Source organism: Oncorhynchus keta, chromosome 30 (genome assembly GCF_023373465.1).
Source record: "Oncorhynchus keta strain PuntledgeMale-10-30-2019 chromosome 30, Oket_V2, whole genome shotgun sequence".
Taxonomy (NCBI): Eukaryota; Metazoa; Chordata; class Actinopteri; order Salmoniformes; family Salmonidae; genus Oncorhynchus; species Oncorhynchus keta.
This window is the reverse complement of record NC_068450.1, coordinates 10,206,657-10,233,450: the sequence shown is the minus strand read 5'-3', so window position 1 is coordinate 10,233,450 and position 26,794 is coordinate 10,206,657. Positions and strand designations below refer to the sequence as shown.

At 43.1% G+C, this 26,794-nt stretch overlaps 1 protein-coding gene and 1 long non-coding RNA gene across 4 annotated transcripts in view; one reads left to right on the top strand and one right to left on the bottom strand.

The window, feature by feature from the left end:
- glra1 (glycine receptor, alpha 1) overlaps window positions 1-26,794 on the bottom strand; it is a 109,703-nt gene that overhangs the window by 16,391 nt on the left and 66,518 nt on the right. For all 3 annotated transcript variants that reach the window (XM_052487532.1, XM_052487533.1, XM_052487534.1), the window contains 5 exons: window positions 23,009-23,232; window positions 18,212-18,294; window positions 17,540-17,677; window positions 7,112-7,326; window positions 3,194-3,340 (listed from right to left, as the gene is read on the bottom strand). In XM_052487532.1, coding sequence (XP_052343492.1) covers window positions 3,194-3,340; window positions 7,112-7,326; window positions 17,540-17,677; window positions 18,212-18,294; window positions 23,009-23,232 — 807 coding nt within the window. The remainder of the gene's footprint in view (window positions 1-3,193; window positions 3,341-7,111; window positions 7,327-17,539; window positions 17,678-18,211; window positions 18,295-23,008; window positions 23,233-26,794) is intronic.
- LOC127913881 (uncharacterized) lies at window positions 21,866-22,741 on the top strand. Its single transcript, XR_008087103.1, has 3 exons — window positions 21,866-22,380; window positions 22,455-22,565; window positions 22,603-22,741. It is a non-coding gene; the product is annotated as an uncharacterized LOC127913881 (long non-coding RNA).

Below are 26,794 nucleotides of genomic sequence, written 5' to 3'. Positions count from 1 at the left end.
TATAGTGCACTACTTTTGACCAGAGCCCTATGGCACCCTATTCCCTGTATAGTGCACTACTATTGACCAGAGCCCTATGGCACCTTATTCCCTGTGTGTATAGTGCACTACTTTTGACCAGAGCCCTATGGCACCTTATTCCCTGTATAGTGCACTACTTTTGACCAGAGCCCTATGGCACCCTATTCCCTGTATAGTGCAATACTTTTGACCAGAGCCCTATGGCACCTTATTCCCTGTATAGTGCACTGCTTTTGAACAGAGCCCTATGGAACCCTAATCCCTGTATAGTGCACTACTATTGACCAGAGCCCTATGGAACCCTAATCCCTGTATAGTGCACTACTTTTGAACAGAGCCCTATGGAACCCTAATCCCTGTATAGTGCACTACTATTGACCAGAGCCGTATGGTTGCCATTAGGGATGTGGCCAGCTTCTCGATTTACCTGAGACAGACTAGTGCTCCAGGGAACAGTTGACTAATCTACCCTCACTGAGTACATACCCTCCTTTCAGGGATTATGGATTAGAACAATAATACTGAGGATTTATTTTCTGCTTTTTTACTCTCTTTTGAATGACTGAATGGATTCACATTCCCTGGACGTAGTCTGTGGCTGTAGCCTCCTGCCTGCCTGTCTGCCAGGTTAGCGCATGGAATGAAAAGGAGTTTATGGAATATTTATGTCTAACTCCTTCTAGGGTTTTCTGTGTTTTCTCTCTTTTCCCTCCTCCTCTACCTCCTCCTCCTTCCCCTCCTCCTCTACCTCCTTCTCCTCCTCTTCCACCTCCTTCACCTCCTCCTTCTCCACCTCCTCCTCTTCCTCCTCCACCTCCTTCTCCTCCTCTACCACCTCATCCTCCACTACCTCCTCCTCCTCCACCTCCTCCACCTCCTCCTCCTCCACCACCTCATCCTCCTCCACCTCCTCTACCTCCTTCTCCTCCTCCTCCACCTCCTTCTCCTCCTCCTCCACCTCCTACTCTTCCTCCTCCACCTCCTTCTCCTCCTCCTCCACCTCCTCCTCTTCCTCCTCCACCTCCTTCTCCTCCTCTACCACCTCATCCTCCACTACCTCCTCCTCCTCCACCTCCTCCACCTCCTCCTCCTCCTCCACCACCTCATCCTCCTCCACCTCCTCCTTCTCCTCCTCCTCTACCTCCTTCTCCTCCTCCTCCACCTCATTCACATCCTCCTCCACCTCCTACTCTTCCTCCTCCACCTCCTGCGGCTCTCACCAGTCACCTCCTCAGACTTCTTCTATATTCCCCCCCTCAAGGCTGACAGGTTTACTTCTTATGAACTCACACGGTCTTGGATTTAATCAATTAATCTGGACACATAAAATGTATTGATTAAATGGTAAGAATAATAACCATTTGAATTCCTCCATCTAGTTTCACCTCAGAGAAATTAGATGAATAATGCAGAGAAATATTCCCCTAGCTGGATTAGAGTTTTAGGAAGAGATGGAGCAACATGCTCTGTGGTAGATAGATATTACTAAATGAGTTTTAGGAAGAGATGGGGCAACATTCTCTGTGGTAGATAGATACTACTAAATGAGTTTTAGGAAGAGATGGGACAACATGCTCTGTGGTAGATAGACATTACTAAATGAGTTTTACGAAGAGATGGGGCAACATGCTCTGTGGTAGATAGATATTACTAAATGAGTTTTAGGAAGGATGGGACAACATGCTCTGTGGTAGATAGATATTACTAAATGAGTTTTAGGAAGAGATGGGACAACATGCTCTGTGGTAGATAGATATTACTAAATGAGTTTTAGGAAGAGATGGGACAACATGCTCTGTGGTAGATAGATACTACTAAATGAGTTTTAGGAAGAGATGGGACAACATGCTCTGTGGTAGATAGATATTACTAAATGAGTTTTAGGAAGGATGGGACAACATGCTCTGTGGTAGATAGATATTACTAAATGAGTTTTAGGAAGAGATGGGACAACATGCTCTGTGGTAGATAGATATTACTAAATGAGTTTTAGGAAGAGATGGGACAACATGCTCTGTGGTAGATAGATACTACTAAATGAGTTTTAGGAAGAGATGGGACAACATGCTCTGTGGTAGATAGATATTACTAAATGAGTTTTAGGAAGAGATCGGGCAACATTCTCTGTGGTAGATAGATATTACTAAATGAGTTTTAGGAAGAGATGGGGCAACATGCTCTGTGGTAGATAGATATTACTAAATTAGTTTTAGGAAGAGATGGGACAACATGCTCTGTGGTAGATAGATATTACTAAATGAGTTTTAGGAAGAGATGGAGCAACATGCTCTGTGGTAGATAGATACTACTAAAATGAGTCATACTTTGATAGCTGTATTTGATATTCAGTCATCAAGACATCAATATCACAAACACCATCAGATATACGACAGCGATGCAGTTTCAATAAAATCATCTGAGATCTTATTAAAAACACAGAGTGTAGCGATGGGTTATTCAATTTCAAACTACTTGTTCTATAGCCTGATCCCAGGTCTGTTTGTGCTGTCTTGCAAACTGCTTTGGTCAATGTGCATAACAAACTAGGTATGACAACGACCACAGGAGTTTGATATACAGTAGAACAGATCTGGGACCAGGCTACTTGTTTAACTGACTTTGATACGAGGATAACAGGCACCACCCATTGGGAATGCTGTAATTCAGTGGCCTTTAAGTCCAACAGTTACAACCTGGTGTGCTCTTGGGCCTGTTAGATGATAGATCATGTCAGACTACGTTATTAAAGTATGTGGGAATAATTACATTGTTGTGGATCTGATAACATACAGTAGCTCATTCTTCTGTTTGGGCTTTGTCCATGGATGTTTCCCAAATGCCATGCTATTCCCTTTATAGTGCACTACTTTTAACCAGAGCCCTATAGACCCTGGTTAAAAAGTAATGCACTATATAGGGACTAGGGTGTCATTTGGGATGCATCCTAAGGGCTTTAAGGATTCTCAATACTCCCCCAGCATTACATATGAACTGTTGTGTACTTGTAGAGAATATAAGAAACCAAAAAGCTAAATATTGAACTGAGACTGGCTCTGGTCTGAGAGGAGGGGGCAGGAGATAGGAAGTGTTCCTGTGAAAAGTGTTCGTCTAGTCTATGATTAGATCATAAAAAGTGAATCCTAATAATATTTTTAAAAAGCAGTTAATTGACCTTCATGTGTCGCCTCCTTCTCCTGAAGCGCAGCAGTTCCTTGTGTTGCCGAGCGATGAAGTTCACAGCAGCGTACTCAAGCAGGGCCGAGAAGACAAACAGGAGGCACACGGCCATCCAGATGTCAATGGCTTTCACATACGACACCTGTGAGTGGGCAGGAGGACACAGTGGTAAGTAGGAGGACAACAACAACAAAAACAAGAATAGAAACAACAAAAACAACAACAACACCACCAACAACACAAACACCAACAATACCAACACCAACAACATCACCAACAACAACAACAACAACAATACCAACAACAACACCAACATCACCAACAACAACAACAACACCAACAACACCACCAACTGCAACACCACCAACACCAACACCACCAACACCACCAACACCACCAACAACACCAACAACACCAACAACACAAACACCAACAACACCAACACCAACATCACCAACAACACAAACACCAACAACACCAACACCAACAACACCAACAACACAAACACCAACAACACCAACACCAACAACACCAACACCAACAACAACAACACCAACATCACCAACAACACAAACACCAACAACACCAACACCAACAACACCAACAACAACAACACCAACAACACCAACACCAACAACAACAACACCAACTCCACCAACAATACCAACACCACCAACACCACCAACACCACCAACAACACCAACACCAACAACACAAACACCAACAACACCAACAACACAAACAACTCCAACACCAACAACACCAACACCAACACCAACATCACCAACAACAACAACACCAACTCCACCAACAATACCAACAACACAAACAACTCCAACACCACCAACACCAACACCACCAGCAACCCCAACAACACAAACAACTCCAACACCAACAATACCAACACCACCAGCAACCCCAACAACACAAACAACTCCAACACCACCAACACCAACACCACCAGCAACCCCAACAACACAAACAACTCCAACACCAACAACACCACCAACTGCAACACCACCAACACCAACACCACCAGCAACCCCAACAACACAAACAACTCCAACACCAACAACACCAACAACAACACCAACATCAACAACACCAACTCCACCAACAATACCAACAACACCAACAACTCCAACACCAACAACACCAACAACACAAACAACTCCAACCCCAACAACACAAACAACTCCAACACCAACAACACCAACAACAACACCAACATCACCAACATCAACAACACCAACTCCACCAACAATACCAACAACACCAACACCAACAACATCACCAACAACAACAACAACCCCAACAACACAAACAACTCCAACACCAACAATACCAACAACACCACAAACAACACCAACACAAACAACTCCAACACTAACAACAACAGAAGGTGACTTTTTAATCTGGATTCTGTAGACTATTCAAATGAAACGGACCTTGGTACCATCTATATATGTATCTGTATCTAATAATCCTGTGATGTCTGCTACAAAGACAACATTTACCTTCTAACTCTGAGAACTGTCCAGTACACAGTAGTCTGTATGGTCAGTTGGCTTGGCAGGACTCTGCTCTGCCTGGGCAGTGAGATAGAGTGAGGCATGGAAACCACATCTTTGACCTGGAAATGGGGCTAAAGCTAGACTGGGTTGGCTTGTCAGTTCAGCTGAAGCTCACTGTATTTGACAAGTCAGTGACCAAGTGGCCCTGGAATGCAGCTTAGGTGGCATTACAGAATGCATGGTTCACAAGACATTGTTCAAATGATAAGAAGGCAGCAGGCCGAGACAGACAGAGACAGACTACTGTTTTACTCTTTCCTGGTGCCGTTGGATTGTGGGATTTCTATTTCTGTGTGTTTTTTAGTTTTTGTTTTACAGCACTTAGATCACTTAAAGTGGTGAAATGTATTTATCTGCTGGACATTTTCTTCAACTATTCGTATTGAAAGTAGAGCACTACAACACGGGGATAGACAATAATGACAGCAAAAAAGTTACTTTTCTGTGGTGGCTATTTGTTGAGTAATGACACAGTAAAGGGTGACTTTCAAAATGGCCCTCTATCCACTCCTTCCCTCCCTGTCACCAATGCAGCACCGAGTCAGTGAGGCGTGGAAGAGGGAGAGCAGTCTGTGCTGTGTGCTCCTACACTCAGCTGTGCTGTGTGATCATTATTGTGACAGCTGAACTGCATACAAATCACGGTTCACTTGTTCAATTTTCCAGAGAACATGAATCACCTAATGTCAACAAGCAAAATGGGAGGATACTTTTCCAGGACATAATTATAAAATACTAGTCCCTCACGCAATGTCCCTCTTCCTTTTTAATCTGAAAATCCCTATAGCAAAAATAGTTTTCTTTAAAAAGGCATTTTTTTCCTTATGTTGAGTTAGTTTTACCGTCTAGGACAATAGACAGTGTGGTTTGTAGTTCATCCAGGACAATAGACAGTGTGGTTTGTAGTTCATCTAGGTCAATTGACAGTGTGGTTTGTAGTTCATCTAGGACACTAGACAGTGTGGTTTGTAGTTCATCTAGGACACTAGACAGTGTGGTTTGTAGTTCATCTAGGTCAATTGACAGTGTGGTTTGTAGTTCATCTAGGACAATAGACAGTGTGGTTTGTAGTTCATCTAGGACACTAGACAGTGTGGTTTGTAGTTCATCTAGGACAATAGACAGTGTGGTTTGTAGTTCATCCAGGACAATAGACAGTGTGGTTTGTAGTTCATCTAGGACAATAGATAGTGTGGTTTGTAGTTCATCTAGGACACTAGACAGTGTGGTTTGTAGTTCATCCAGGACAATAGACAGTGTGGTTTGTAGTTCATCCAGGACAATAGACAGTGTGGTTTGTAGTTCATCCAGGATAATAGACAGTGTGGTTTGTAGTTCATCCAGGACAATAGACAGTGTGGTTTGTAGTTCATCTAGGCCTCTCTGCTCTGCCCATTGTGTGTGTGTGTGTGTGTGTGTGTGTGTGTGTGTGTGTGTGTGTGTGTGTGTGTGTGTGTGTGTGTGTGTGTGTGTGTGTGTGTGTGTGTGTGTGTGTGTGTGTGTGTGTCTGTATCTGACTGTGTGTGTGTGTTTGTGTGTGTGTGTGTGTTCATGTCTGTATCTCTGTGTGTGTGTCAAAGACAGGTGCAGGTGTGCTGTGTTCCTCTTCCTCTCCTCACCTTGGGGAGGGAGGCTCGGGAGCAGGAGCTCTGGGTTAGGGAGTTTGTCTCACCGTGGGGAGGGAGGCTCGGGAGCAGGAGCTCTGGGTTAGGGAGTTTGTCTCACCGTGGGGAGGGAGGCTCGGGAGCAGGAGCTCTGGGTTAGGGAGTTTGTCTCACCGTGGGGAGGGAGGCTCGGGAGCAGGAGCTCTGGGTTAGGGAGTTTGTCTCACCGTGGGGAGGGAGGCTCGGGAGCAGGAGCTCTGGGTTAGGGAGTTTGTCTCACCTTGGGAAGGGAGGCTCAGGAGCAGGAGCTCTCGGTTACATTATATTACATTTAAGTCATTTAGCAGACGCTCTTATCCAGGGAGTTTGTCTCACCTTGGAGATGAAGGCTCGGGAGCAGGAGCTCTAGGTTAGGGAGTTTGTCTCACCGTGGGGAGGGAGGCTCGGGAGCAGGAGCTCTGGGTTAGGGAGTTTGTCTCACCGTGGGGAGGGAGGCTCGGGAGCAGGAGCTCTGGGTTAGGGAGTTTGTCTCACCTTGGGAAGGGAGGCTCAGGAGCAGGAGCTCTCGGTTACATTACATTACATTTAAGTCATTTAGCAGACGCTCTTATCCAGGGAGTTTGTCTCACCTTGGAGATGAAGGCTCGGGAGCAGGAGCTCTAGGTTAGGGAGTTTGTCTCACCTTGGAGATGAAGGCTCGGGAGCAGGAGCTCTAGGTTAGGGAGTTTGTCTCACCTTGGGGAGGGAGGCTCGGGAGCCGGAGCTCTGGGTGGTCATAGTGAGCACGGTGGTAATGCCCAATCCCACTCTGGCAGGTGCAGCGTCCATGTTGATCCAGAAGGACACCCAGGACAAAATGACAATCAGAAGGCTGGGGATGTACATCTGAATCAGGTAATAGCCCATCTGCCTCTCCAGATGGAAACGAGCCTCGATACAAGTGAACTTTCCTGTTTTACAGAAGACACAGACAGAGGAGAAAGCAGGGGTTCAGTATTATAGAGGACACAGACAGAGGAGAAAGCAGGGGTTCAGTATTATAGAGGACACAGACAGAGGAGAAAGCAGGGGTTCAGTATTATAGAGGACACAGACAGAGGAGAAAGCAGGGGTTCAGTATTATAGAGGACACAGATAGAGGAGAAATCAGGGGTTCAGTATTATAGAGGACACAGACAGAGGAGAAAGCAGGGGTTCAGTATTATAGAGGACACAGATAGAGGAGAAAGCAGGGGTTCAGTATTATAGAGGACACAGATAGAGGAGAAAGCAGGGGTTCAGTATTATAGAGGACACAGATAGAGGAGAAAGCAGGGGTTCAGTATTATAGAGGACACAGACAGAGGAGAAAGCAGGGGTTCAGTATTATACAGAGGACACAGACAGAGGAGAAAGCAGGGGTTCAGTATTATACAGAGGACACAGACAGAGGAGAAAGCAGGGGTTCAGTATTATAGAGGACACAGACAGAGGAGAAAGCAGGGGTCATATAATAATATGATATATGGTATTATTACTACAATAGAGTCTATATACTATGATATAATATTATTACTACAATAGAGTCTATATACAGTACTATGATATAATATTATTACTACAATAGAGTCTATATACTATGATATAATATTATTACTACAATAGAGTCTATATACAGTACTATGATATAATATTATTACTACAATAGAGTCTATATACTATGATATAATATTATTACTACAGTAGAGTCTATATACACTACTATGATATAATATTATTACTACAATAGAGTCTATATACTATGATATATTATAATATTATTGCTACTATACAGTCTTTATAGTATTATATATTATAATAGTATTATTACAATACAGTCTATATACTATGATATAATATGATATGTTATAATAGTATTACTACAACATAGTCTATACTATGATAAAATATATATTACAATATTATTACTACAATACAGTCTATATACCATGGTATGGTATGTATTATAGTATTATTACTACAATACAGTCTATACTATGAGGAAATATATATTATAATATTATTACTACAATACAGTCAATATGCTATGATATGATATATTATAATAGTATTATCTAATCTTTCTCTGCTGTTGCTGCTGTGTTATGGATCTACTGTTATCATGACTGATATCCTGTAACGCATCATCCAAGCTTTCTGTTCTGCATGTCTCAAGAACATAAAGAAGAAAGTCAACTGCAGCCAATGAAATGGATAGCCTCCGTTTCCGTGCTGAATTATCTTCCTATTTCCCTGTAGAGACTGAGGCAGAGCCCTGGAGAGAACATCAGTTTGACAGAGTGGCTGTAGGTAAGGTACCCCCTACGTTCAAATGTAACACACCACCTCAGCTGACAGACGTTATGTTGTGGTTGAACCCACTACAGCTGACAGGCGTTATGTTGTGGTTGAACCCACTACAGCTGACAGGCGTTATGTTGTGGTTGAACCCACTACAGCTGACAGGCGTTATGTTGTGGTTGAACCCACTGTAGTTGACAGGTGTTATGTTGTGGTTGAACCCACTGTAGTTGACATGTATTATGTTGTGGTTGAACCCACTACAGTTGACAGGCGTTATGTTGTGGTTGAACCCACTGTAGTTGACATGTATTATGTTGTGGTTGAACCCACTGTAGTTGACATGTATTATGTTGTGGTTGAACCCACTGTAGTTGACATGTATTATGTTGTGGTTGAACCCACTGTAGTTGACATGTATTATGTTGTGGTTGAACCCACTGTAGTTGACATGTATTATGTTGTGGTTGAACCCACTGTAGTTGACATGTATTATGTTGTGGTTGAACCCACTGTAGTTGACATGTATTATGTTGTGGTTGAACCCACTGTAGTTGACATGTATTATGTTGTGGTTGAACCCACTGTAGTTGACATGTATTATGTTGTGGTTGAACCCACTGTAGTTGACATGTATTATGTTGTGGTTGAACCCACTGTAGTTGACATGTATTATGTTGTGGTTGAACCCACTGTAGTTGACATGTATTATGTTGTGGTTGAACCCACTGTAGTTGACATGTATTATGTTGTGGTTGAACCCACTGTAGTTGACATGTATTATGTTGTGGTTGAACCCACTGTAGTTGACATGTATTATGTTGTGGTTGAACCCACTGTAGTTGACATGTATTATGTTGTGGTTGAACCCACTGTAGTTGACATGTATTATGTTGTGGTTGAACCCACTGTAGTTGACATGTATTATGTTGTGGTTGAACCCACTGTAGTTGACAGGTGTTCTGTTGTGGTTGAACCCACTGTAGTTGACATGTATTATGTTGTGGTTGAACCCACTACAGTTGACAGGCGTTATGTTGTGGTTGAACCCACTGTAGTTGACATGTATTATGTTGTGGTTGAACCCATCTACTTCCCTGACCACAGCTGCGTAGCAAACACCACATCGGACGGTAAGGATTCCTCCCAAACAGCACCCTATTCCCTACATAGTACAGGGCTTATAGGGCACTAGGGTGCCATTTTGGACATTAGCCCAGAACATAAGCTAAAAGAGGGCATTATAAACTCATGATAGGTATCCTCTTTCTTTTCATGCTGACTGTGTGATGTGAGCACCAGGTGTGTCTTGTCTGTCAAGTGGCTTCGATGCTCAGATCGCTGACAAGTCATTAACTCAGCTTATAGTCATTGAAGACTGTCTTTGTCTTGAAGACTTTTAATTCAATTAGAGTTGAACCCTAGTGTATTGTTTTGGATGTGGACAGAGGGAGCCACAGCGTCATTGAAATGGATTTATAGCTGTGATACACTTCAGGGCTTTTGCATCTGATAAGATATGGTCTCGCGATGATAGTGGGGTGTATTTGACAGACAGAAAGAAAGAAAGAAAGATAGATAGAAAGAGAGAGAGAGACAGACAGACAGACAGACAGACAGACAGACAGACAGACAGACAGACAGACAGAGATGATATTTACAGATCGAAAACAAATTAGGTTGACAATATTACAGCTAGTGTAGCGAGAGCGAAACTGCAATGCACCAGCGACAATGATTAGTGTTGCATGTAGTTTCTGGACCAATCTACATGGACTAGGGAAAGGGGGGAAGGGGACATTACATGTGGTCTGGACCAATCTACATGGACTAGGGAAAGGGGAGAAGGGACATTACATGTGGTCTGGACCAATCTACATGGACTAGGGAAAGGGGGGAAGGGGACATTACATGTGGTCTGGACCAATCTACATGGACTAGGGAAAGGGGGGAAGGGGACATTACATGTGGTCTGAACCAATCTACATGGACTAGGGAAAGGGGGGAAGGGGACATTACATGTGGTCTGAACCAATCTACATGGACTAGGGAAAGGGGGGAAGGGGACATTACATACATGGTCTAGGGAAAGGGGGAACATTACAATCTACATGGACTAGGGAAAGGGGGAAGGGGACATTACATGTGGTCTGAACCAATCTACATGGAACCAACATGTGGTCTACATGGACTAGGGAAAGGGGGGAAGGGGACATTACATGTGGTCTGAACCAATCTACATGGACTAGGGAAAGGGGGGAAGGGGACATTACATGTGGTCTGAACCAATCTACATGGACTAGGGAAAGGGGGAAGGGGACATTACATGTGGTCTGAACCAATCTACATGGACTAGGGAAAGGGGGGAAGGGGACATTACATGTGGTCTGAACCAATCTACATGGACTAGGGAAAGGGGGGAAGGGATATAAGCAGGACAAAGTATGAACGCTGAAGGAAGGACGCAGTGGGGCCGAGGAATCGTCTCTCCTCAAATCACTAGATTGCTGCTAGTAAACTTGAGACAAATGTAAAGTTTGTGCTTGATTGAGGAGCAGATAATCACGTACACACGGTGCAGCATGGCTGGTGAATAATATTGGATTTGATTTATTTCACCTTTATTTAACTAGGCAAGTCAGTTAAGAACAAATTATTATTTACAATGACGGCCTACCAAAAGGCCTCGTTTGGGACGGGGGCTGGGATTAAAAATAAAAATATAGGACAAAACACACATCACGACCAGAGAGACACCACAACATTACATAAAGAGAGACCTAAGACAACAGCATAGCATGGCAGCAACACATGACAACAACATGGTAGCAACACAGCATGACAACAACATGGTAGCAACACAACATAGCAGCAGCACAACATGGTAGCAGCACAAAACATGGTACAAACATTATTGGCACAGAAAACAGCACAAAGGGCAAGAAGGTATAGGCAAAAATACATCACGCGAAGCAGCCACAACTGTCAGTAAGAGTGTCCATGATTGAGTCTTTGAATGAAGAGATGGAGATAAAACCCTTCAATTTGAGTGTTTTTCGCAGCTCGTTCCAGTCTCTAGCTGCAGCAAACTGAAAAGAGCACCGACCCAGAGATGTGTGTGCTTTGGGGACCTTTAACAGAATGTGACTGGCAGAACGGGTGTTGTGGAGGATGAGGGCTGCAATAGGTATCTCAGATAGGGGGGAGTGAGGGTTTTATAAATAAGCATCAACCAGTAGGTCTTGCAACGGGTATACAGAGATGACCAGTTTACAGAGGAGTATAGAGTACAGTGATGTGTCCTATAAGGAGCATTGGTGGCAAATCTGATGGCTGAATGGTAAAGATCATCAAGCCGCTCGAGATCACCTTTACCTGACGATCTATATATTACTGTGATCTAGCATGGGTAGGATGGTCATTTGAATCAGGATTAGTTTGGCAGCTGGGGTGAAAGAGGAGCGATTACGATAGAGGAAACCAAGTCTAGATTTAACCTTAGCCTGCAGCTTTGATATGTGCTGAGAGAAGGACACTGTACCGTCTAGCCATACTCACAAGAACTTGTATGAGATGACTACATCCATCTCTAAACCCTCAAAGGTAGTAATCACACCAGTGGGGAGGGGGGCATTCTTCTTACCAAACCACATGACCTTTGTTTTGGAGATGTCCAGAACAAGGTTAAGGGCAGAGAAAGTTTGTTGGACACTAAGAAAACGTTGCTGTAGAGCAAATCCGGGGAGGGGCCAGCTGAGTATAAGACTGTATCATCTGCATATAAATGAATGAGAGAGCTTCCTACTGCCTGAGCTATGTTGTTGATGTAAATTAAGAAGAGCACAGGGCCTAGGATTGAGCCTTGGGGTACTCACTTGGTGACTTTATACACTGCACTCTTTGAAAGAAGTAGTTAGCAAACCAGCCCAAAGACCCCTCACATACACCAATACCCCCTAGCCGGCGCACAAGAATGGAATGGTCTACCGTATCAAAAGCTTTGGCCAAGTCAATCAAAATAGCAGCACAACATTGCTTAGAATCAAGGGAAATGTTGATATAATTTAGGTTGCAGTGACACATTTTTTTATCCGTTATTTTTCCAGGTAAGTTGACTGAGACCACATTCTCATTTGCAGCAACGACCTGGGGAATAGTTACAGGGAAGAGGAGAGGGATGAATGAGCCAATTGTAAACTGGGGATTATTAGGTGACCGTGATGGTTTAAGGGCCAGATTGGGAATTTAGCCAGGACACCGGGGTTAACACCCCTACTCTTACAATAATTGCCATGGGATCTTTACTGACCTCAGAGTCAGGACACCTGTTTAACGTCCCATCCGAAAGACGGCACCCTACACAGGGCAGTGTCAATCACCTCCTACTGGCCCTCCAACACGACTTCCAGCAGCATCTGGTCTCCCATCCAGGAACTGACCAGGACCAACCCTGATTAGCTTCAGAAGCAAGCCAGCAGTGGTATGCAGGGTGGTATGCTGCTGGCATTAAAATCCATAACGTCCATAACGTGAGTGGATGTAACGATGACGCCGTGAGTCGAGAAGCAGGTGCAGGTAAAACGTTTAAGGAAAACAACAAATATGAAACAAGACAGAAGCAACAGAAGCGAGGCAACATGAACACAGGTACAAAACCAACTGAGGAATGAACAAAATGAAGGGACCTATACAGAGGAAGAAATGAGGTCCAGGTGTCTCATCATAAAGATGAGTGCCAGGTGTCCGTAATGATGGATGCCAGGTGTCCGTAATGATGGATGCCAGGTGCGCGTAATGATGGATGCCAGGTGTCCGTAATGATGGATGCCAGGTGTCCGTAATGATGGATGCCAGGTGCGCGTAATGAGGATTCCCAGGACAGGTGCTTAGTATTCCGGCAACGTCGCACGCCAGAAGGGAGGAGCAGACGTGACATGAACCCCCCCTCTGATGCACGGCCGCAGGACGTGGCCGACTAGGTGGACGACCTCGGGACGAGGAGCGGGTTGATCCGGGTAGCGAAGGTGGAAATCACAGAAGATGTTGAGATCCAGAATGTCCTCCACCAGAACCCAACACTGCTCCTCAGGGCCATACCCCTTGCAGTCCACCAGATACTGGAGCTGACCCCCACGGCGCCGAGAGTCCAGCAGAGCACTGAAGTAGGAAGCCACGTCATTTGGATGGGGTACCGTCATATTTCTCTGGGAGGGATAAATGGGCATTGCTGACCTGGAGCGTGTTGCTGAATGGGCTGTTGGGCTGGCTCACTGGGTAGGCTGGATCTAGAATATCCTCCACTATTAGGATGCAGCGCCTCCCGGGAATGTTTGAGACGCTGCAAACTGCGAAGGACCTCTTCCATGGCTGTCCCCAGTTGTGCCAGCTGGTCATGCTGCCGACGCAGAAGGTAACCCTGTTCATCGACCGTCTGAGAGATATCCGATTTTCCTGCTTTTTCCATTGTTGGAGTTGGTATTCTGTAACGATGACACCGTGAGTCGAGAAGCAGGTGCAGGTAAAACGTTTAATGAAAACAACAAACATGAAACAAGACAGAAGCAACAGAAGCGAGGTAACATGAACACAGGTGCAATACCAACTGAGGAACAAAATGAAGGGACCTATGAAGGGGAGGTAATGAGGTCAGGTGTGAATCATAACGATGAGTGCCAGCTGTGTGTAATGATGAGTGCCAGATGTGTGTAATGATGAGTGCCAGATGTGTGTAATGATGAGTGCCAGATGTGCGTAATGATGAGTGCCAGGTGTGTGTAATGATGAGTGTCAGGTGTGCGTAATGATGAGTGCCAGGTGTGTGTAATGATGAGTGCCAGGTGTGCGTAATGATGAGTGCCAGCTGTGCGTAATGATGAGTGTCAGGTGTGTGTAATGATGAGTGCCAGATGTGCGTAATGATGAGTGCCAGGTGTGTGTAATGATGAGTGTCAGGTGTGTGTAATGATGAGTGCCAGCTATGCGTAATGATGAGTGCCAGGTGTGTGTAATGATGAGTGCCAGATGTGCGTAATGATGAGTGCCAGCTGTGCGTAATGATGAGTGCCAGAACCGGTGGTTAGTACTCCAGCGACGTCGCACAACGGAGGGGAGGAGCAGGAGTAGACGTGACAGCGGAAACCAGATTGCATACCAGAGAGAATACTATAGACATCAAGAAAGCCAGTCAGTTGATTATTGGCAAGTTTTTCAACATTATTGATAATCAGGGCAAAATAGAAGCAGGCCTATAACAGTTAGGATCAGCTTGATCTCCCCCTTTAAATAAAGGACAAACCGTGGCTGCCTTCCAACCAATGGGAACCTCCCCAGAGAGGAGAGACAGGTTAAAAAGGTCAGAGATAGGCTTGGTGATGATAGGGGCAGAAACCTTAAGAAAGAAAGGGTCTAAACCATCTGAACCAGATGTTTTTTTGGGGTCAAGTTTCAGGAGCTCCTTTAGCACCTCGGACTCAGTGACCACCTGCATGGAGATACTTTGTAGTGGGGCAGGAGAAAAGAGTGAGGAGCATTGGGGATAGTCGTATTAGAAGGGGTGGGAGATGAGGAAATGTTGGGCGGGCAATGAGTCATGGCTGAGTCGAAAAGGAATCCTGACTTAATGAAGTGGTGATTAAAGAGCTCAGCCATGTGCTCCTTGTCAGTAACAACCACATGATCAACATTAAAGGACATGGGCAGCTGTGACGAGGAGGGTTTAAACGTTTTCCAGAACTTCTTGGGGTTAGACCCAGAGAGAGAGAACTGCTCCTTAAAGTAAATAACGTTGGCCTTCTGGATAGCCTGAGTGCACTTACATGTATTTCTCATTTGTCTGAACGAGAGCCAGTAAGCCTGAGTAAGCGTGTGCCGAGCCTTAGGCCAAATTGAGTTGTTGAGATGGAGTAACTCTGCCAGATCACGGTCGAACCAGGGGCCGAACCTGTTTTTAATTCTCGTTTTCTTTATGGGGGCGTGTTTATTAACAATAACACTGAAAAAAAGAAGGTCCAAGTGTCTTTTAAAGTTGCCAGGTCATGAAGGAAGGTTTGCTCATTAAAGTTTTTTAGCAAGTGTCTATGACAAATCAGGACAGATAATAGGCCACAGTCAGGACAGAGGGGGAGGGGGAGAAGCGGAAGTGGGGTGGGGCCATGGGGAGAGAGAGAGGGAGGGAGGGGTTTGAGAGAAAAAAAGAGAGATGGGACAGAGAGAGAGGGTGATAGACAGAGAGAAGAGAGCGAGAGAGAGAGAGAGAGTGTGTATGTTCAGTGTGTGTGTGTGTGTTCAGTCGGTGTGTGTTCAATTTGTGTGTGTGTGTGTTCAGTGTGTCTGTGTTCAATGTGTGTGTGTGTGTGTGTGTGTGTGTGTGTGTGTGTGTGTGTGTGTGTGTGTGTGTGTGTGTGTGTGTGTGTGTGGTGTGTGTGGAAGGAGGGGATTTAGCATGCCATCAAGCATGTCAAGGCTGTCTATGTCTGAGAGAACAGGATTCTAGAGGTAGGAGACAGATGCCATCCATCAGCTGGCCTGCTGGCCTGTCATTTCACCCTCTCCTGAGCGATGGTATGATATATAAAATAATCGACATTTTAATGGCACCAGATATCAATTTAATCCAATGCCAACAACACAACAAACAAAATCATCAGAAAAAATAAATAACAAAATCACAACAAATCAAATCAAATCACATCAAGTCATATCATATCAAATCAAAGAATATACAATCATATCATATCATATCATATCATATCAAATCATATCATATCATATCAAATCATATCATATCATATCAAATCAAAGAATATACAATCATATCATATCATATCATATCATATCAAATCATATCATATCATATCATATCATATCAAATCATATCAAGTAATTTACAATCATATCAAATCATATACAATCAAATTATATATTATCATATATTATCAAATCATATCTTTACTTTATCCTTTGTTGTTTTCCTCACTCTCTATTCTATTTTAGATTATTCTAGACTTGCCTCCAGTCTCTGTTTAGATTCCATCTAGACTGGCCTTCAGTCTCTGTTTAGATTCCATCTAGACTGGCCTTCAGTCTCTATTTAGTCTCTGTTTAGATTCCATCTAGACTGGCCTTCAGTCTCTGTTTAGATTCCATCTAGACTGGCCTTCAGTCTCTATTTAGTCTCTGTTTAGATTCCATCTAGACTGGCCTTCAGTCTCTGTTTAGATTCCATCTAGACTGGCCTTCAGTCTCTATTTAGTCTCTGTTTAGATTCCATCTAGACTGGCCTTCAGTCTGTGTTTAGATTCCATCTAGACTGGCCTTCAGTCTCTGTTTAGATTCCATCTAGACTGGCCTCCAGTCTCTGTTTAGATTATTGTAGACTGGAAGTCAGTCTCTGTTTAGATACCATCTAGACTGGCCTTCAGTCTATGTTCAGATTCCATCTAGAATTGCTTTTAGTCTCTGTTTAGATTCCATCTAGACTGGCCTTCAGTCTCTGTTTAGATTCCATCTAGACCGCTCTTCAGTCTCTGTTTTCTTCTGTTGCATCTGGAGTGTAACAATGTGAGATTGATGAGGTTGAGTGGCCAGATGTTTTTCAGTGAATAAAGCGGCCATTTTGGGACAAAGCTCTGATTGGTTTCGGTCCTTCCCCCCCTTCTTTCTCCCACTCTGTGTTCCAGCGTTATGTGTCCTAACAAAGCACCCTGTAATGTTTATGTTACGTTGTTCTCAGACATTCAACAAAAGACCAACATAGAGAAAGAGTTTATCTCAATGTACAAACCCCCTTAAAAAAAGAGCGTATGAGGAAGAGTTAGCCAGAAAGGTGATGAGAGACAAACCTACCTGTGTTGTAGTGCTTGGTACAGTATCGCAGGTCTTTCTCCTCTTTCAGTATAAACTGAGGTAACGTCAGCCCGTCTGCAACCTGCACGGCTCCCTTCTCATCCCACTCAAATATGAGATCATTCATCGTATAGCCGACTGGATGGGAGCAGTTTGAAACAAGATCATTATTACCACAGTATTACTACAGTCTTACTACCACAGTATCACAGTACATTCAAGCTGTTTGTAAGAGAGAAAACAAATATTATTGACAATGTGGTATGATGAAGGTTTAAATGCCTTGATCAACCAACTCTACCGTAGCTCCACAGTGTTCATACAGAAGCAATACATGTTGTTTTCCTTCTTCACACCTGAGAACAATGAGTCAAGAAAAAAGAAAAATCCATAATTTCCAAAGAGAAGAGGTGGGGAGGGAGGGACAAGCCGGTGTTGGCTGGTTAGAGCAGGTTGGAGGAGGTTGGTCCCCCCTGACTCCCTCTCTGTCCCTTCCCTGTATCTGCACTCTGCTGCTGGAGGGGCCTGTGTAAATCACTGGGCCTTTCATCATACTGTCCTCCAGACCAGAGACACATCCATCACACTAACACAAAATAAATACTTTCCCTCTACCCTACCTGTGTGTGTGTGTGTGATAACTGTGTTCCTAAAGGATAATGGAATACTCACAACTCTCCAGCTGCATGATACAGGTCTGTACGTCCATTGGGAAGTTCTTCAAGTCCATGGGACAGGCCAGGACCAGTGTTATTCTGGTCACATAGAATAGAACACAACAGAACAAAACAGAAGAGAACAGCACAAAACAGGAAAGAGCAGAACAGACAGGCCAGGATCAGCGTTATTTTGTTAACACGTTTACATAGAATATAATGGAATAGAATAGAATGGAATGGAGTAGAATGTAATACAATAGAATATAATGGAATAAAAAGTAATGAAATTGAATAGAATAGAATGGAATGGGATAGAATGGAATAGCATATAATGAAATATAATACAATGGAATGGAATACAATGGAATACAATAGAATATAATGGAATAGAAAGTAATGGAATGTAATAGAATAGAATGAAATAGCAAATAATGAAATATAATAGAATGGAATGGAATAGAATAGAATGGAATAGAACTGAATATAATAGAATATAATGGAATGAAGTAGAATATAATGGAGTAGAATTTAATGGAAGACTAGAATGGAATAGAATGGAATGAATGGAATAGAATGGAATGGAATTAAGTATAATATAATGGAATAGAATTGAATGGAATGGAATTAAGTATAATTTAATTGAATAGAATTGAATGGAAGAATGGAATAGAATTGAATGTAAAAATGGAATAGAATAGCATATAATGGCATAGAATATATATATATATTTTTGAATATAATAGAATGGAATAGAATAGAATGGAAGAATGGAAATTAATAGAATATAATGAATGGAATAGACAGGGTAACATATTGTTATAAACCACTAGCACAGCATTACAGGAGGAGAAGCAGGGTAACATATTGTTATAAACCACTAGCACAGCATTACAGGAGGAGAAGCAGGGTAACATATTGTTATAAACCACTAGCACGGCATTACAGGAGGAGAAGCAGGGTAACATATTGTTATAAACCACTAGCACGGCATTACAGGAGGAGAAGCAGGGTAACATATTGTTATAAACCACTAGCACAGCATTACAGGAGGAGAAGCAGGGTAACATATTGTTATAAACCACTAGCACGGCATTACAGGAGGAGAAGCAGGGTAACATATTGTTATAAACCACTAGCACAGCATTACAGGAGGAGAAGCAGGGTAACATATTGTTATAAACCACTAGCACGGCATTACAGGAGGAGAAGCAGGGTAACATATTGTTATAAACCACTAGCACGGCATTACAGGAGGAGAAGCAGGGTAACATATTGTTATAAACCACTAGCACGGCATTACAGGAGGAGAAGCAGGGTAACATATTGTTATAAACCATTAGCACAGCATTACAGGAGGAGAAGCAGGGTAACATATTGTTATAAACCACTAGCACAGCATTACAGGAGGAGAAGCAGGGTAACATATTGTTATAAACCACTAGCACGGCATTACAGGAGGAGAAGCAGGGTAACATATTGTTATAAACCACTAGCACGGCATTACAGGAGGAGAAGCAGGGTAACATATTGTTATAAACCACTAGCACAGCATTACAGGGGGAGAAGCAGGGTAACATATTGTTATAAACCACTAGCACGGCATTACAGGAGGAGAAGCAGGGTAACATATTGTTATAAACCACTAGCACGGCATTACAGGAGGAGAAGCAGGGTAACATATTGTTATAAACCACTAGCACGGCATTACAGGAGGAGAAGCAGGGTAACATATTGTTATAAACCACTAGCACGGCATTACAGGAGGAGAAGCAGGGTAACATATTGTTCTAACGGCTATATTTCCTGTCATGATGCCTTGTAATCTAAAAGGTTACAATACACATCTCAGGCATTCTTCCCCTCATCCCTAAACACATTCCTGCTTGCCGTGCACTTGAACCTCATCCCCAAACACATTCCTGCTTGCCGTGCACGTGAACCTCATCCCCAAACACATTCCTGCTTGCCGTGCACGTGAACCTCATCCCCAAACACATTCCTGCTTGCCGTGCACGTGAACCTCATCCCCAAACACATTCCTGCTTGCCGTGCACGTGAACCTCATCCCCAAACACATTCCTGCTTGCCGTGCACGTGAACCTCATCCCCAAACACATTCCTGCTTGCCGTGCACGTGAACCTCATCCCCAAACACATTCCTGCTTGCCGTGCACGTGAACCTCATCCCCAAACACATTCCTGCTTGCCGTGCACGTGAACCTCATCCCCAAACACCTTCCTGCTAGCCGTGCACGTGAACCTCATCCCCAAACACATTCCTGCTTGCCGTGCACGTGAACCTCGTCCACAAACACATTCCTGCTTGCCGTGCACGTGAACCTCATCCCCAAACACATTCCTGCTTGCCGTGCACGTGAACCTCATCCCCAAACACATTCCTGCTTGCCGTGCACGTGAACCTCATCCCCAAACACATTCCTGCTTGCCGTGCACGTGAACCTCATCCCCAAACACCTTCCTGCTTGCCGTGCACGTGAACCTCATCCCCTAACAGACTGGCTGCATCTCCATGCTATTGTTCATACCGCGAGTATAGAAAAACATCTATAGAAGAGGCAGCCATTCATGCTTCAACCTAGACGGCTGCTGTTACTTTTATCTTGAGATACATGCAGGTAGGAGAGGAGCAGGTCTATTGGTTGCATTGCATTCATAGTTTACTTATACCGCAGTGTGACATCATCACCGTTACACAACAAATGTTATTTATAAGGATTCTTTTTTTTTCAAACAGAAAAGACACTGAGTCAGTTTCTCTTTAACGCGGAGTCAGGTGAGAATCAAATACACTGAGTCAGTTTCTCTTTAACGCGGAGTCAGGTGAGAATCAAAGACACTGAGTCAGTTTCTCTTTAACGCGGAGTCAGGTGAGAATCAAAGACACTGAGTCAGTTTCTCTTTAACGCGGAGTCAGGTGAGAATCAAAGACACTGAGGCAGGTGAGAATCAAATACACTGAGGCAGGTTCTCTTTAACGTGGGGTCAGGTGAGAATCAAAGACACTGAGGCAGGTTCTCTTTAACGCGGGGTCAGGTGAGAATCAAAGACACTGAGGCAGGTTCTCTTTAACGCGGGGTCAGGTGAGATCAAATACACTGAGGCAGGTTCTCTTTAACGCGGGGTCAGGTGAGAATCAAAGACACTGAGGCAGGTTCTCTTTAACGCGGGGTCAGGTGAGATCAAAGACACTGAGGCAGGTTCTCTTTAACGCGGGGTCAGGTGAGATCAAAGACACTGAGGCAGGTTCTCTTTAATTAACGCTGAGGGGTCAGGTGAGATCAAAGACACTGAGGCAGGTTCTCTTTAACGCGGGGTCAGGTGAGAATCAAAGACACTGAGGCAGGTTCTCTTTAACGCGGGGTCAGGTGAGAATCAAAGACACTGAGGCAGGTTCTCTTTAACGCGGAGTCAGGTGAGATCAAATACACTGAGGCAGGTTCTCTTTAACGCGGGGTCAGGTGAGAATCAAAGACACTGAGGCAGGTTCTCTTTAACGCGGGGTCAGGTGAGAATCAAAGACACTGAGGCAGGTTCTCTTTAACGCGGGGTCAGGTGAGAATCACACCGAGGCAGGTTTCCTTTAAACGGGGTCAAGACACGAGGCAGGGTCAGGGGTCAGCCATAGGTGAGAATCAAAGACACTGAGGCAGGTTCTCTTTAACGCGGGGTCAGGTGAGAATCAAAGACACCGAGGCAGGTTTCCTTTAACGCGGGGTCAGGTGAGCTCAAATCGATCGAATGGGTTCATTTGATGGTGTCAAGGTAAGATACGAGAAGGCCTCTTCTCATTGCCTTCCCATGGCTGTTTATAAGGATCCAATTCCTCTCTGTCTGTCCAAGGGTTGAATACTAGGCTTGATAACAGATCAAATACATTGAAAAAATGCTTGCATTTAAAGTCGATCACTTTTGTTGTTATGTGGATGTTAATATCTGTTTTGTTTCCACCGTAAGCAATATAATATGTCAGCCATAGGCCATGCACCTGATAGACAATCATCTGTCAGCTATAGGTCTAGCACCGGATAGACAATCATCTGTCAGCTATAGGTCTAGCACCGGATAGACATTCATCTGTCAGCTATAGGTCTAGCACCGGATAGACATTCATCTGTCAGCTATAGGTCTAGCACCGGATAGACATTCATCTGTCAGCTATAGGTCTAGCACCGGATAGACATTCATCTGTCAGCTATAGGTCTAGCACCGGATAGACAATCATCTGTCAGCTATAGGTCTAGCACCGGATAGACAATCATCTGTCAGCTATAGGTCTAGCACCGGATAGACATTCATCTGTCAGCTATAGGTCTAGCACCGGATAGACAATCATCTGTCAGCTATAGGTCTAGCACCGGATAGACATTCATCTGTCAGCTATAGGTCTAGCACCGGATAGACAATCATCTGTCAGCTATAGGTCTAGCACCGGATAGACATTCATCTGTCAGCTATAGGTCTAGCACCGGATAGACAATCATCTGTCAGCTATAGGTCTAGCACCGGATAGACATTCATCTGTCAGCTATCGGTCTAGCACCGGATAGACAATCATCTGTCAGCTATAGGTCTAGCACCGGATAGACAATCATCTGTCAGCTATAGGTCTAGCACCGGATAGACAATCATCTGTCAGCTATAGGTCTAGCACCGGATAGACAATCATCTGTCAGCTATAGGTCTAGCACCGGATAGACAATCATCTGTCAGCTATAGGTCTAGCACCGGATAGACATTCTGAGAAACTAACAAGAAAAGGGGAAGGTACAACAAGAAAATAATAGCATACCGAATACTATACAATACGTTTCCATTTTTTGAAATCCTTAGTAGTTTGTTGTCAGTCGTAACCTCATGGAAATTGGCGCCTTTTTCGTTGGCGAAGAACAAATCAGGTTTCCAGATAGAGTCCAACATAGACGGGTCCAGGTCGAGAGAATCGTCGGGGTATTCACTATAGGCCAGCCTGGGGTCGTTCCATTGCTGCCTCAGGAAGATATTCACTCTGTAGTCCTGGGGAGAGAACAGTTAAATGTCAATCAGTGCATCAGATTGTCAGAGAAAGTCCTAGGTGTGTCAGTGCATTGTATAGCCAGGACTCAGGGGGAGGTTTGATTGATTGATTGGCTGGTTTGCTTGTTTGTTTAATTTAATAATTGATTTTTGGGTTAAAGGATTGACATGGGGATTTCAAGGCCATCAGACTGTTTATTTATTTATTTTTATTTCACCTTTATTTAACCAGGTAGGCAAGTTGAGAACAAGTTCTCAATTACAATTGCAACCACCACGAACAGTGGCTGCTGCCAACATACTGACTCAACTCCAGCCACTTTAATAATGCAAAAATTGATGGAAAAATGTATCACTAGCCACTTTAAACAATGCCACTTAATATAATGTTTACATACCCTACATTACTCATCTCATATGTATATACTGTACTCTCTACCATCTACTGCATCTTGCCTATGCCGTTCTGTACCATCACTCATTCATATATTTTGATGTACATATTCTTCATCCCTTTACACTTGTGTGTATAAGGTAGTTGTTGTGGAATTGTTCGGTTAGATTACTCGTTGGTTATTACTGCATTGTCGGAACTAGAAGCACAAGCATTTCGCTACACTCGCATTAACATCTGCTAACCATGTGTATGTGACAAATAACATCTGCTAACCATGTGTATGTGACCAATAACATCTGCTAACCATGTGTATGTGACTAAATGGCATATATTATATTATTATTATAAATAAGATTTGATTTGATTTGATTTGATTTGGTTTCCAATTCTTTCGACCTAAAAGAAAAACCTATGCATTTGTATTGAATAAAGCTTAGTTAAACTAAAGATTCTATATTAGACGTTATTGGGCTTTCCATGTGTATATGGTTTATGCAAATCAAGCCTGTCTGAACAGTAGCAGCATTCTTAAGGTCGGAGCTAAATAATGGTCCCGGTGGTTCATGGTGTCCTTTAGAAAACACATATAGCCCTTCAATAGAGCTGTGGCCTTTAGCCACGACAGTCCACCGTAATTGTCAATGATTCTAGAGACGAGGCTGTAACGTAGCGAAGTATCACTGCAGGTGACCTTTCCAATGGCAATCTGCCACAACATTAGAAATATGTTTTCTAGAAATTATCTCACAACACACAGATACACCTGTTTTGTTATTATGGGAATTTTGTTGGAAAATAAAAATGAGTTTTTACGGAACACTGACTATGATTACAGAATGAGGTTAAGTCTGACTATGATTACAGAATGAGGTTAAGTCTGACTATGATTACAGAATGAGGTTAAGTCTGTCGGTGATTACAGAATGAGGTCTAGTCTGACTATGATCACAGAATGAGGTTTAGTCTGACTATGATTACAGAATGAGGTTAAGTCTGACTATGATTACAGAATGAGATTTGGTCTGACTATGATTACAGAATGAGGTCTAGTCTGACTATGATTACAGAATGAGGTCTAGTCTGACTATGATTACAGAATGAGGTTAAGTCTGACTATGATTACAGAATGAGGTTAAGTCTGTCTGGGATTACAGAATGAGGTTTAGTCTGACTATGATTACAGAATGAGGTCTAGTCTGTCTATGATTACAGAATGAGGTTAAGTCTGACTATGATTACAGAATGAGGTCTAGTCTGACTATGATTACAGAATGAGGTTTAGTCTGACTATGATCACAAAATTAGGTCTAGTCTGTCTGTGATTACAGAATGAGGTCTTCATAGACATTTTCATTATTTAAAATAGCAGTAATCTAGATTCTTAACACACAGGTGGAATCTGAAAATATTCCCCCAACAAAGGATACAATATAAGAGTGGAGGCTGTCATGCAATTATCTCCCAGGGCAGTTAGGTAATTTCACATTATGGCAAGACATCTTCTGTTTTTCACGAGAAGTGACTGAAAGGGTTCTACATGGAACCCAAAATGGTTATACCGTGAAACAAAAGGGTTCTACTTAAACCAAGAAGGGTTCTTTAAAGGGTTCTCCAATGTGGATAGCCAAATTGGTTTGCTGCCAACACAGAAATATAATTACCCTAAAGGGAAGCACCTGTTCAAGTCAATGTTCAGTGATGGGTGGATGGGCGGCCATATTGAGTAATTCAATTTCTATGACTGTCAAAGCGACCTTATGTGATGACTGATTCAACTGTTTGTTACTATCAACTCCTTACAACTACACATTTTAAGTCATATCAAGTACGATAGAAAAGAAATCGTCATCAATGTCAAATCCCACCAAATGTAAACACATTTAATGTGTGATAAGGATTAGCCCCTTTTTTTCCCATTTTTGCCTCAAATGTCCTAACCAAATCTAACTGCCTGTAGCTCAGGCCCTGTATAAAGGATATGCATTTTCTTGGTACCATTTGAATGGAAACACTTTGGAGTTTATGGAAATGTGAAAGGAATGTAGTAGAATATAACACAATATATCTAGTAAGAGATAATACAAAGAAAAAAAACAACCGTTCTTTTGTATTTTCTTTGTATCATCATCTTTGAAATGCAAGAGAAAGAACATAATGTATTATTCCAGCCCAGGTACAATTTACATTTTGGTAACTAGATGGCAGAAGTGTATGTGCAAAGTTTTAGACTGATCCAATGAACTATTGCATTTCTGTTCAATATTTTGTATTGAGACTGCCCAAATGTGCCTAATTTGTTTATTAATAACTTTCATTTTCAAAATTGTGCACTCTCCTCAAACAATTGCATGGTATTATTTCACTGTAATAGCTACTGTAAATTAGACAGTGCAGTTAGATTAACAAGAATTTCAGCTTTCTGCAAATGTCAGATATGTCTATACACTTGGTCATTTTCTTGTTACTTACAACCTCATGCTAATCGCATTAGCCTACGTTAGCTCACTGTCCCATGGAAGGGACACGGATCCCGAATAAGTTTTAACATAGTGTGACCAACGGGGTTCAAGTACGGGTCTCATACACGAGAAAAGAGGATCAGGTCAGGAGCTCCAGAGCCAACAACACAACACTGCAGGTCCCAGTCTGGCTCTAACCCAACCTCTACTACAACAGTCTGATTATGAACCATAGAGTATACTGTTGGATTAGAAAGCATAGAGTTGTCTCACACATTCCTCCATCATCATCATCATCATCATCATCATCATCATCATCATCATCATCATCATCATCATCATCATCATCATCATCATCATCATCAGAAACCATGGGTGAACTCACTCTCTCAGACATGTTGGGTGTGATTTCTCTGAGCTAACAGATTTACGGCAACAGCATAGCACCCAATCCATAATACAATTTGAGCCGAAAGCCAAATATACTCCTTCTCTGAGTCCTGACAGTGGCATATTTGAAACATTTTTTTTTTTTTTTTTTTTTTTGGCTATGTGACTTAGGTCTGCATGGAGCAACACCCAACCATCTCCAACAACTACCTGTAACAAACAAACATCAGGACTTTGGGCTTTATGCGTTCACTCTCTAGCCTCCGGAAGAAAGAGAATGAAAGAGCAGCAGGCTAGGAATGAGTCTCAAATCGCA